The sequence below is a fragment of the Solanum dulcamara genome, chromosome 1 (assembly GCF_947179165.1).
Source record: "Solanum dulcamara chromosome 1, daSolDulc1.2, whole genome shotgun sequence".
Taxonomy (NCBI): domain Eukaryota; kingdom Viridiplantae; phylum Streptophyta; class Magnoliopsida; order Solanales; family Solanaceae; genus Solanum; species Solanum dulcamara.
Window position 1 is genome coordinate 59,850,860 of NC_077237.1, and position 13,663 is coordinate 59,864,522.

General features: G+C 36.1%; 1 protein-coding gene across 3 annotated transcripts; it reads left to right on the forward strand.

Annotated features, from left to right (window-relative positions):
• The first annotated feature begins 879 nt into the window (after window positions 1–879).
• Window positions 880–10,084, forward strand: LOC129889595 (uncharacterized). 3 transcript variants are annotated; one of them, XM_055965153.1, is made up of 6 exons: window positions 880–1,490; window positions 3,244–3,344; window positions 4,036–4,133; window positions 6,877–7,076; window positions 8,555–8,602; window positions 9,787–10,084. In XM_055965153.1, the coding sequence occupies exons 1-5, from the start codon at window positions 989–991 to the stop codon at window positions 8,596–8,598; spliced, it is 945 nt and encodes a 314-aa protein (XP_055821128.1). In that variant the 5' UTR covers window positions 880–988; the 3' UTR covers window positions 8,599–8,602; window positions 9,787–10,084. The 3 variants fall into 3 exon arrangements, with proteins under 3 accessions (XP_055821128.1, XP_055820983.1, XP_055821058.1); XM_055965008.1 differs by lacking the exon at window positions 9,787–10,084 and adding an exon at window positions 9,237–9,613; XM_055965083.1 differs by lacking the exon at window positions 9,787–10,084 and adding an exon at window positions 9,241–9,613.
• Window positions 10,085–13,663: the final 3,579 nt, after the last annotated feature.

Below are 13,663 nucleotides of genomic sequence, written 5' to 3' on the forward strand. Positions count from 1 at the left end.
AATGGGTGGGTGAAATGAAATGGAATTTGGGTGAAATGAAATGGATTTGGGTGAAATAAAATAATCTTGGGTGAAAAAAATCGGGTTGGGTTCATTTAATATGTGGCAACACTTGGGGCGAGTGACTCTCACTCGATACACAATATCTGGATGTGGGTGTAGGAAGAGGGAAATGAATTCACTTATGAGTAGTACGGGAGTGTAATAGGTCCCCTCAATAGTTGAAGCGTGTAGTTGAATTTTCGATACAACTTTAGAGTGAATTTATGTCTTTTTCCCTAAATTAAAACTATTAACTACCAAAAATAATCTCAATATTTCATATTGTTAGGAAATTTTTTTAAAAGAACAGTTTAAAATACATATTATGTAATATTGATTTTGATATAACAAACCCGACACAGTATAATAAATACTCACTCTATTTCATATTAACCGAATTTTTAGATCTTTTTTTATTGTTCAAAATAGTTGAATTGTTCAAAATTCAAGAGAAATGTTTGAATCTCTTTCCATGTTTACCCTTTGCGTTAATGAAGTTTTGTAATTTTATAGGAGTTAAACTACACTACTAACAAAATTATACTTCAACAAGGGACTATTGGTATTTATTATTTCACATTTAATCATTTTTATGAGGCTGATTAAACATAAGGGTAATAGAAAAAAATATGGTTCAAATTTTGTTCATCAATACTTTTTCTAACATGTGTACATTACCTTAAAAATTCAGTTAATATGAAATAGAGGAAGCAATGTAGTAATTCCTACTATTTATTTATATAAATAATTAATTTTAGCGTTCTAATTATTCGATAACTTTTACTATTTATATATAGTTTGTTTGCAATTACAATTTATTTATACATAGAATAGTTTTTCTTCACTCTTTCTTATTTGTTTCTCCTCTTCCTCTTGTTTAGTCGTGGTCATTAAAAACTCTCCATTTCACTTGTCCAATCGTTTACTCACAAGTCCATAAAGCTCAATGGATTTCTGGCAAAAAGCTCGGAGTTTCGCGGAAGAAGCAGCAAAGCGAACGCAAGAATTCACTAAAGAAGCCGCTAATCGTTCACAGGACCTAACCATTGGTTCCTCCAAACTCTCCGACGTCGTTTTAGAAGCATCCAAACGATCCAAAGAATTCGCTGCCGAGGCATCCAAGAGATCCAAAGAAATTGCCGTCGAGGCTTCCAAACGATCCAAAGAAATTGCCGTCGAGGCTTCCAAACGCGCCGATGTTATTGTTTCTGAAGCTTCCAAACGCGCCGATCAGATCAAAGTCGATGCTCTCAAACGCGCTGAACAGATCAAGTTTCAAATTCCTTCCGCTGCGTTTTCTAACATTGTCGACTCCTCGCCTCCTCCGACCCAAACGGCGTCGCCTGCCCCTACGCCTGCCGATCTCGAGAAATTTGGAGTCACCGATGACTTGAGAGAATTCGTTAAGGGGATTACCATTAATACGTTTCAGGATTTTCCACTTGAAGGTAATTTACTGTACCTACTTGATTTCCATATTACCAGTGCATGTAACCCCTGAACGATAGGTGAAAATATTCTACATATTGTACTGGAAAAACTATATTTTTTCAATTTCGGAGTTCATTCCGTTGCTGGAAGAAGTAAGATTGATTGAAATTGGATCAGTGAGTTCTCTGTGCTGAATCTTAAAGTGAAATTCACCAAATTGAGGATATAGCTATGTCACAATTTCGATCTAAATTTTCTGCTAGTAGGAAATGCGAAGAAGATTTTTATTTTATTTTATATTTCTCTATTTGGGGAACTATAACTATGGACATATAAAATGTTTTATGGCAGTAGTAAATATGTAAGTACAAAGAAGAAACTACTAGAAGCTCTAGAGAAACTAGGTCTATGTTTAGTTATACAGGATTTTATACTGACAAGTACATGTTCAAATTGTTTTGGAGTAACCTCTACAGTCGGTAGTCATTTCATTTATTTGAGATTACTGCTAGTATAATTTTTCTTTTGAATAGCCCCTACATTTGCGGTCATTCATTTCATTACTGCATGTATAATTTTACACATGCATAATGATGACACGGTATATAGAGCCAGACCAAGTATGTCCACAAAAATGTTTTATTAATATTCGTCTCTAGCTTGAGATGAAACTTATAATTTGATCGTTGGGTTAACATTTGAACCATGTGAGAGTGACAGCATTAATTTTTAAAGGTGTTAGTAAAATAGTATTAACCTTGAAATCCATTAGTTTTGTTCATCTATAACCTAGCCGCGCAAATTAGATCTACAATAGATGCACGACCTTGTTTCATTTCACCAGGTCCAGCCACTAGTCTTGACAACCAATTGCATGTTCTTCCAGAGGAAAATCCTAACTGTGCATATATTCTATAGATTCAATAGTCATCATGCCATTTGTATATTTAATTAACATTCAAATAGCTCAGCCAGGCAATACACTTAATCAGCCTCATCCTTCTTGGAAAATGATGAGATATATAAATGTCATTGTGCTTGTTTCTGGATAAAACACTCTGCAAAATTTGCAAACGGGACATGCCAATTCCAAAGCATAGACATTGGGCATTGTTGGTTGCACCTCTTATAGGAGCTGCAAAGTTTGATAGCTATGGTTATGGGAGGATTTAGATAAAATCATGAAGCGTAAGCAGTTAGCTTATGAAAAGGTGTATACAGAAGCAGCTATTTCCTGTTTTCATTTCCTGAATTCTAGTAGCAAATACCATTTTCTTTGTAAATTAAACTGAATCCGTATCTTTTTGAGATCCCCATCTCTTGCAATAATTTATAGAGCATGCCATTTGTAATTATTGGCAGCAAACTTGTTAAAAATTGTGCTCCCTCATTTATCAACAACTACTAATATCATGCCTCCATCCCTAGTTAGTTGGAGTCAGCTATATGGATCCTTAATATTCGAACACTCCTTTTGGACCCATTTATTTCCAACTCAATAAGCTATTATGAGGATTTATCAGAAGTAGACTTGTTTTACGCTACCTTCAACCTACCACAATCCTCCTCCTTTATCTAGGTTTGGGACCGGCTATATGAGCAAGCTCTCATGGGCAGTGTTCTTTCCATTATTTATCAAATAAACTGTGATTTACCTTACAATTCCTAATGAGTCTTCTATGCTTAATCACAGTTTCCCTTGTTTCTCTCTTTTCAGTCGTCTATTCTCAATTGAAACTAGCTTAACTGATGTATGTCTTCGGTGTGCAGATGATTCAGTGATCTCTGATATTCCTACAGTCTCAAATGTTCGGCAGGATCTTACAGAATTTCAGGAAAAACACGCGAAATTTGTTCTTTCATCTGTCAAGGTATGACTTCTGTTCCTTATTAAAATAAGGGGTATGACTTCTGCTGTTATCACCCTCACAGAGTCGGTCAATCAATTGACTACATCTCAGTTCCATAGCAGCTTGGAGTCAGCTGTATTACTCTTCTATATCCATTTCTCACTAATCTGTCTCATTTCATAAGATACAGGTCAGAACATATTGGTGAATTCAATATTAAGGCAATCCAATTAGTTTTAAGTTCATCATCAACCTATTGTATCCCCTCATTTATCTGTACTTGGTATTGGTTATTCTTTGGGGATCTCACATAGATCTACCCGCTCAGAGTTATTATTCATCAAAATCAGTCTTATGCACTTGTGTTTAATCAAGCCTAAATCTCAAGGGTCTCAATGTTTGTTACTCTATTTGGTGTTTTGAGTTCAGAAGTCCACTTGCTGTCCTGGTCAGCTTCCTTCGTCAGTTCGTGGTACATCACAAATTTTGTTGAGTGCTTTTATCTTTCAGCAGATGTGTACAATGAAAAGTTGAAGTTTGTAATCTGCTATTCTGAATTTTTCTGCTGAACCATATCTTTTTTGATTTTGATGTCTATGGAAGTAGAAAAACTGTTCACAATGTGGGAATTTTGTCTGGTAAATGAAAACAAAAGTATGCTGTTTCAAAAATTGTCATTGTTAGTAAGAGCATTACTGTGGTGTTTTTGCAGGAAATTTCAAAGCTAAGATATGAGTTATGCCCGCGCATAATGAGGGAGAGAAAGTTCTGGAGAATCTACTTTATTTTAGTTAACAGTCATGTGTCCCCGTAAGTACCTCACTGGAGATCTTTCATTTCATGTCACGTAGTGATCTCTTATGCAAACTGACCTAATTCTGTATGTACTTCTGGAATATGTTATGATTTTATGCAGAGTCATGTTGGCTTTATAATTGGGTAAAGGTTTCAGTATAAAAGGGCTGACTTAATTTAGTCTGGACTTTGGGATGAAGGTTTTAGCAGTTCATTAAGAAGAGAGTTTAGCCTTTCCAAGGGTTCCGTTAGTGGGAATGGACTAGGATAAGTGTTTGACGATTACAGACTAGTGTAATTCTCATTTCGTCTGATGCTGTGGAAGGGCCTGACCTGAATCGTTTTTTTTAACCAGTTTCTTTTCATTTTTTATTTTACAAATAAGAAGGAACACATATAAGAAGACAGTAAAATGACGCAAGGTGCGATTTTCTCACCGATGGTAAATGTAAGGATTTTAATGTGAAAATAAAGCTTCACGTCTGTATCTGAATGCACATCCAAATATTAAAATGTACATTGAGATTTAGTTGTCTGAATTTGAATACGCATCTAATATTAATATGCTGTATTAATATCTGAATGCTAAATAATTTGATTTTTTTTTATATTTGAATATTTAAAATTTGTCTTTATATAAAAATTAAAAAATGTAAAATTTTAATAAAATATGAAATTAATCTAATACAATATCAAACGAAATATTTTTTAAAGATTATATGATAATTGGTGGTGGTGATTGCTAGTGGGTGTTGATTGAGGATGTTGTTGTGGGTAGTATCTAGTGATAATTGTGGCGGGTAGTAGAAGTTGGTGGTGGCGGGTTGATAGTTGGATGATAGTAATAGCTAATGGTGGTTGGCAATATATAATGGTGACCAATGATGGTAATTCTCAGTAGAGAACAATGGCTGTTATAGTAATGGTGGTTGGTGGTGATGATTGTAGCTATGGCTAGTGGTAGTGATGGCTGATTGTAGTGATCGACAACGGTGGTGGTTGTGGGTGGTGGTAGTTAATAAAGGTTGGCAGCAACAACGGCAGTTTGATAATGATGGGCATGGTGGTTGCGGTGAATGGATGGAATTGGTGAACTGTCATCTTTGAATTCGTTTTTAAATAGCCATCTTAATGTTAGTAAGATTTTGTTACAAATCATAATCACTAAGACCCAATAGGTGGTTGTAACATAAAAGACATACTTAATGGCTCTTGAATCGAATGACTGAGATGTGAATGGTTAAGATTAAGACCTTCGTTAAGTGCAAACGAGGTCAGTTCCTAGGTAAATCTGAAGGTGTATCTCAGCAAAATGTATTCAGTGCTTTGCACCTCCAGAAGCCATAGATATTATTACATTCTACACGTTCTATTGGTTAGTTAGGGTCATGTAGGAATGTCTTCTTGAAAAATCATTGCCTTGAGCTTAAGCCACACAAGTAAAGATTTGTTAAAACTCAATCTAGAGCAATCAAGTGATCCTTCTGCACTTTCTCTGATGTACTCCCAAAATCCAAATGTAGATAATCATTCAATGGTAATGAAAAGGTCGAAGATCTCTCATAAGGTTAGACAACCTTGACAAGAAAAGTAAAACAAAGGCTAGTGCAAGAATAGATAAAATGGAATAACAAATTTTCTTTCTAAAAATAATTCATGTTGTTGTTGCTGGACCGTGATGCATGAGGTTGTTCTCGCAAGATGATCTTTCATAATAAGGGGATCATATTATGCCATAGATGCCATTTATGTGAGGCTGGGACAAAATTTGTCAACCAGCTATTCATTAACTGCCCATGGATTCAAAACTGCAGTAGTTCTTCCTCATTATGTTTGTTGTTAAGTCGTATACGCCCAGAACAGTTAAGGATTTAATGCTGTACTGGTATAACAAAGAATTTGGCAAGGAGAGAAACAAGATTGGGTAGTCTGCATCTACTGCATGCTGTTGACGGAGTGAATCAGAGGGTTTCTCAAAGCAAAGCTGTGGACATTTCTCAGTTTAAAGTGCTTATGTATTTCTCATTTGGCCTTTTGGTGTAAGATGAGTAATGTCAATGATGTGAAAAAGCATAATGAATTTTCTCAGTCTCCTAGCTACGAAGGTAACTGGATTTTAGTAATCAGATGTATACACTTCACATTATCTTAAGTGACTTTAGACTATATTTGTTACGTATCAAAAATAATAATAATCATTCATGAATTTAGGGATAATTCCTTAATCATTGTAACACATTGGTAGTGCTAACACGTCAATGAGACCTTGAAGAGGCTTTATACTAAGAGAAAGCTTTGCCTCCCAAATAAAAGAAGCACAAGGTAAGTCATTTTGAGTATCTAATAGAAGCATATAACTGCTTTCCCAGGGAAAGTGAGGTACATGGTAGAATAGGAAGAGTATTTGGTTCAAAAGGCCTAAATAAAAAAAAGCCTCAATTGTTTTTTTATTTTTTATAACCATGGTGTTCTAGCAAGATTTTACACACCTCTACTAATTCCATGAGGTACCTACTATCTCCTACCAGCACATGTACCAGGTAACTTTGTCCACCAAGGCTTGGAAGAAATCATCTAGTGTGCTTGCCTCCACCTGGAATTTGAACTTGTGACCTCATGGTTCTCAAACCCACTTTATTGACCACTAGGACACACCTTGCACACAAACCTCAATCTTCTTTATGTACAAGTATGCTTTCTTGGATTTAGCCCATATAAGTAGTAAGAGCTTCACTAATTTAAGTTACATCTGAATTAGGTATGAAAAGAAATACATGGAAGAGGCAATAAAACCTGTCGAAAAGGCACAAGTTGAGAGTGAAAAGGAGATTTCATTAGCTGGAACAATTTCTAAACCAGTAGCTGAGGCAACAGCCCAGAAAAATAAGAAGGCAACCTCAACATCAGACCAGGATTTGGATGTTTTTCTCCTTGGAGACGACAGTGATGATGGGCCAGGTACTCTATTTACACTACAACATATTTTCCAGCAGTGGATTGTGCTTTTCTTGTTTCGTAATTCAGGAAAGATACAGTTTAGTTTTCAATCTTTCTTTCCCTGCTCTTTGCATGCGTCACTTTCTAACAAAAAGGAAATCAAAAGGAAACAAAATACTAAGTAAGGTTAGACTGAACAGACAAGCTCAATCCTTTGTAGTTAGGTGTCATTTTCCCTTAGTACTCCCTCCATTACAATATGTTTGTCTTACTTTCCTTTTTAGTCTGATTCAAAAACAATGCCTCCTTCCTAATTTGGCAACATTTTAATTCCAACATCGCACATACATATTTAAGGCCACAAGATTAAAGGGCATTTAGGTACATTATACATGTTAATTTAAGACCACAAGATTCAAAAGTCTTTTTTACTTTCTTAAACTATGTGCCCAGTTAAACTAAGACAAACAAATTGAAACGGAGGGAGTACGAAGCATTATTGGATTGATAAAAACTGTTTTCACAATTTGAGTCCATATTAATTGTGATAATTATATACATTAGCTTCCAAAATAATAATGATAATAATCTGATAAAATGGATAATAGTAATACCTGTTGTAATATTGTTCCTCTGTTTTTTGTTAAATTTTAGTTTGCATACAGTTTTTGTCCACTCCACTCAAGGTTGTAACCGTAATCTGTTGCCATCATGAATAAATAAAGAAAATAATTCTAGAAAGCAGTTTCATGCAGTTATCTTTAGTTGTCTTGGATCCACAATTACCATCTCTGCTTCTAATAATTATGTTATGATTTTCAAAGAGTATTTATTTAGGATAAGTAGTACCATACATGTATGCACAAACACCTGCAAGACAATTTCAGTAAATCCAATCAAGAGCATAAAACTTAAACATATGCATACAGTATGCACAAAGATCTGCAAGACAATGTCAAGAAACCCAATCAACAGCATAAAACTTTAACATTTCCTTCTCATTCTAATGTCTTTTTACATCTTTCCTTTCGAGTATTGCTTCTTTTCTCCAAATAATGTTCACCATTATAAATTATGTCAAATGTGCCCATAGCATTAGTAATTACACGAGACATCTCCACTTTTCTTTTGCACAAGCTTAAAATGTCCATACTGATAACCACCAGAAACTGGTCATAATTTCTGTGTTGTAGCAGTAATGAGATGGTTGAAGTATTTTAGTCCAATTCGGCAATCCAATCATGTTCTAGTTATATGTTTGCTTAAACTGGCTCACAGGCTTCTCTAACTTTATGAGTTCCATTGTAACCATTTTTAATTTTATATTTCATGTCCATTCTTTTGTTTTTCTAGATTGAATATGTTTTTCATTTTTAGATTGGCTTTTCTTGTTTTGCTATTGATGAATCTAACTTTGTGGTTAGAGAAATTAATGTAGACTTAACCAGAAATTTGATTGGTCAAATTGCAGTACATTGACTATCTGTTTTATTTGCCAGATGATGGGGATGATGCCTTCGATGATGATTTTGATAAGATATAGATTGGTGAGTCCTATTTCTGTCCTGTTTTAAAATTGTTACTTTACCAGTGACTTATTTGTCTCCCCCTCAAATAACGTAAGTTGAGAGTTGAGACCATAAGTCAGCAACTTTAAATGTTTGAATAAAACACAAGAAATAGCTGTGTGAACTATGTAATGCAAGTATTGCTGCACTTTCTAAGGAGGAGAGAGCTTTCAGTATGTAAAACAAATACTATAAGGTGGACAATCTATACAGTGGATAACTTAGCTCTGTGTGTCAAGTATGTTAGCTGAGAAGGTTGGGAGGGGTGGGTTGGATTACACCACAGTTCCAGGATGGACTCTTGCAGCTATCTTTGAACTTTCCCTCTATGATATGGGTGACATCTATGCGCAATGCATGTATGGCGTTATTAGGAAATATGTAACTAAATATCCATATGATATGATCAAAGTGCTACTAGAAACGAATTGTTTCCAAAATTTTAAGAATTAAGTTTAACATTCTCTGGAAAATTTGCTTTATCAAAAAAAAAAAAAAGAAGAGAGAACAGTTTCTCTGAATAATTTCTGCCAGTCAAGGTCTTAAGGTTCTAGAGTGGGTTCTAGGCACACTTGTGTATGTGGTAGTTCTGCTAACTTGGACGAGTCTGCAGGCAGCTCTCAACATTGAAGTAAGTGCATAGCAATGGCTGCGTTCTGCTCGGGAAGTTTTGGGATGAAGTCCTTCTGGATGAGGTATTCCTATGGGGTAGCATGATAAAGCTAGCTACATCGATTAGTCAATACTCACCATATTCCATTCCCCCTATTCTTCCACGGTTGATTGTTGCATTTTATTTTTCTTGATTATGCGATTTATTCTTTACTGGAAATACAGAAGAAAAGGTGGAAAATGGAGGTCAAATTGTATATGATGGTATTTGGAGCTGTAAAATTGAGTTCATTTTTATTTTAATTGTCCTTATGCTGTACTAACAACAATTTATTCATTAAATATCTACTTCTATATAGTGAACAACTGTAGATTCGAGCTGCTCTTTTTAATTCAAATGTTGTGCTATTTTCCCTATCCTGAGAACCTTTACTGCAATTTTGCTCTCGATATCCTTCGACGAGATTTCCTTATTCACATTCATATTTTCAGTTCTTCCAAAAACCCTTCTGACAACACCATCCTTGGTTTTTCTCTCATAACTTTTACAGACTTTCCAGCTATCCATTGTGCAAATTTGAATAGATATAGAAAGGGGGAAAATAGAAAGAAGAGATTGTGGAGATGAAGAGATTTATGAAGAGCGGAAAAGAAAGGTACAAGGGTGCTTGGGAGGATCAAAAGAAGTGAATGTAAATGGGCTAAGCAACGATGGGTGAGAAGAGGCAGAGAGAGTGAAAGAGTAAGTATACCTGAGGGTCAGTGGGTCTCACAAATCAAATCGCATATGCAATCGTATGACATAAAGATAAGATATGATCAATAGTTAAACATGGTTATATGTGCATAGCTCGAAACATAGTGTAGCATGGATCAATATTCATATAAATATAGATACTTGCCCATTTTCATACAAAAGGACCTTTCACAACTGACAATACTTGTCAACTCCCATGGAATAAAATTTCTCAACAGCTCTACCTATTATATTGTTGCAGGCAAAACGAGAGAACTGGAATAAGGCTCATCTATGATTGTCAAAAAAGGTTTAAAGGATTATACATTTTTGCAAAGATCGAATATAGTTCAGTACGAGGCAATAGCATTCATTGGGTGGGTTCATGGTTGAGCAAGGCTAGATAAGACGTGACAGTTTATAAAATAATGGTGAGACATAGGCAAGGGATTCTATCCTAGGTCTTCTGAGTTGTAATTCTGCTTTACGTCTAATAATTTTGAGAGTTTTACCTGCTTTGCTTTTATCAGGTGAAAAATATTGGTTGTGTTTGACCAACTAACAGGATATGCGACTTTCGCAATGAGGCTGGACTGAGAGTTGGTGCTCTTTGCTTAGGGTGTCAATTGTCACAATTCGATTTCTGAGGTCATGATGACACCTACTAAAACCCACTAGTAGGTAAGCCTAATCCATAGTCCAGAACCAAAAGCAATGGGCTATCAAGCGGAAGATAATCAAATGAAGCCAAAGATAAATAATAATAAGAAGAAAGAGGAATAATCGAGTACATAACAACCCATTCCCTAGACTTGACATCCGTCAATAATCGAGCATCTAATAAAAATAAGAGTACAAGTACAGATTGTCTCCGAAATCAAAATAAAGACTAGTTCTAGCCATACTAGATGGAGATCGGCAAGCTCCGGACGCCAGGAATTCACCCCAAACTCTGAATCCCAAAGGTGCTCCGCACGTGAATCAAATCAACGGCAAGCACTCGTATTATGATCTGCAGGGTGCAGAAGTGTAGTATGAGTACTAAACAAATGGTACTCAATAGGCATAAACCGACTGAGCTCCACAAGTAATGCAAGTATAAACAACACAAAAATAAGAGAAGTACAACAAAAGTGACTACACAGGAGATATAACATGATAGCATAGGTATTGAGAATGAAAAAAATCGAATACATAGAATAAAGAAACTGAATCAAAGAACACAACTGAAAGTGCAAGCCCAACAACCTACTCACAATAAAGAAGTACCACAGAAGTAAACTAAACAAGGACATACCAATGACAATCACCACTAAACAACATAATGGCCCGAATGCTAATCCAACTCTACCTAACAGGGAGTACCAACTTCAAGACAAGTCTAAGCCACACATAATTACAACTATCAGTTCAACACAATAATGACGAATATAGTTAGACAATAACCTAATCGGACCTTCATAAGCCCGTAAGGTACAAAACTGGAAGCATAGCCCAACCCCCTCCCCCATAAGACCGACAGGTGCAAACAACAACCAATATACTGGTGATAGGCAATGCAAATGAATGCAAGTTATGTAGGAAATTCGTAGTATCATTTGTAACCAGTGTCATCCGTAACAAAGCATATACCCCCCCTCCTTCGGCCTGCCAGATAGGACCCATGCAGCTCCCTCATCCTGGTCAGTGTGTCACGTGGTCGGAGGGACCCATAGGGGACGCGATAAGTCCATATAGTTTGCCTATGCCTGAAATAGGACTTGGACTTTCTGGATTTGACATAATGGGCCTACAACCACTCTCATACAGGTCGTAGACCCTAAGACAGATCGTAAGGGTCTCCTATAGGAACACTGGGACATCATGAAGGTTGGACTATATAAGCCATCCTACTGCTTGTACAATTTTTTATGGGTCGTAGGATTCTATCATTGGAACACGTGCACATTTCAGTAGCTACTGAAATGTGACACCTATGTCGATGATCGGCCCTGCGGGTTGTAATACTTCTTATGGGTCATAACTAGGCTCGTAGAAAAGGGTCATGTCACTAAAATTTTGGCTAAGTTTGGGGGATCTACGGACCTCCTTTTTCAGCTCATAAAACACTCAACGAGTCATGGGGTCTACTTGTATACCACTAGCAGACCAAATTTTTTCACTTTCCCATGACTCTTCAGGATTGATCTAAGTTATAATAATGGGGAAGTTACACAAAAAATTAGTTTCAAAGATGTGAATCTATCACATAGTTTGAGTTAGATGAGTTTCCAAAAGTTTTCCCCAATAATCTTCCGAGAGTCTCTCCCGATAGGGAGATAGACTTTGGGATAGATGTCTTTCACGATATACAACCTATCTATATTTTGCCATATAAAATGTCTCCTAACGAGTTGAAAGAGTTGTTAGAGTAGTTTAAAAATCTCCTTGATAATGGTTTCATTAGGACGATCGTCTCGCCTTGGGCTATTTCTGTCCTATTCAAGCAAAAGAAATATAGTTCCCACAGAATGTGTATCGACTATCGATAATACTATCGACAGTTTAACAAGGTCACCATATAGAATAAGTATTCCCTTCCTAGAATTGATGACTTTTTGACCAACTTCAGGGTGCCAATTGTTTCTCCAAGATATACCTCAAATCCGGCTATCATCAGTTTGAAAGTGACATCCCAAAACAGACTTTAGGATTCATTATGGTTACTATGAGTTTCTGGTTATGTCCTTTGGTTTGACTAATAACCATTCAACATTCATGTATCTCATGAGTATTTGGATGTCTTTATTATTGTGTTCATTGACGATATCTTGATCTACTCTAGGAGTGAAGAGGATGATGCTAGTCATCTCAAAATAGTCCTCTAGACCCTCAAGGACCGGGATTTATTCAACAAGTTCTCAAATTGTGAGTTTCAGATTAAGTTTGTCTACATTCCCAGGCCATATTGTTTCCAATAAAGGTATTCAGGTTGACTAACAGAAAGTAGAGATAGTGAAGAATTGACCCAGACCCACATCCTCGACTGACATAAAGAGTTTCTTGGGTTTGGCTAATTATTACGGAAGATTTGTAGAAGGTTATCATCATGTTATCTCCATTGACTAATTTTACCAAGAAGAAGACTAAGTATCAATGGTTTAAAGCTTGTGAGAAGTGTTTCCAAGAATTGAAAACTTGATTGATTACCGCTCTAGTGTTTACCTTGCCAAAGGGTACAAAGGGTTTTGTTGTGTATTATGATGCGCCTAGAGTGGGACTTGGTTGTGTTTTTATTTATAAATATAAGGTTATAGCTTATAGAAAGGTAAGCTTATAGATTATGCATATGGACAACTTAAAATCCACAAGAGAAATTATCTGACTTATGATCATGAGTTGTCTGCAGTGGTATTTTCTTTGATGATATGCCGTCATTATCTCTATGGCGTACATGTGGTTATGTTCACTGACCATAAGATCCTTCAGTATGTTTTAAGTTAGAAGGAGTTGAACCTTAGGTAGAGAAGATGGCTTGAGCTGCCTAAGGACTATGATGAGTATTCTCTACCACCTTGGTAAACCTAATATGATTGTTGATTCTCTTAGAAGGTTATCCATAGGTAGTGGGGTGTAAGCCTAATATGGTTGTTTATGCTCTTAGAAGGTTATCCATGGGTAGTACCACTCATGTGGAGGAATGAAATAGAGAG

Bases quoted from the DNA above. Each gene is read 5' to 3' on its own strand.
- LOC129889595 (XM_055965153.1), top strand. From the start codon at position 989: ATGGATTTCTGGCAAAAAGCTCGGAGTTTCGCGGAAGAAGCAGCAAAG. The intron at 1,491-3,243 runs GTAATTTACTGT...TTCGGTGTGCAG, and splicing joins TCAGGATTTTCCACTTGAAG to ATGATTCAGTGATCTCTGAT. The intron at 4,134-6,876 runs GTAAGTACCTCA...CATCTGAATTAG, and splicing joins GTTAACAGTCATGTGTCCCC to GTATGAAAAGAAATACATGG.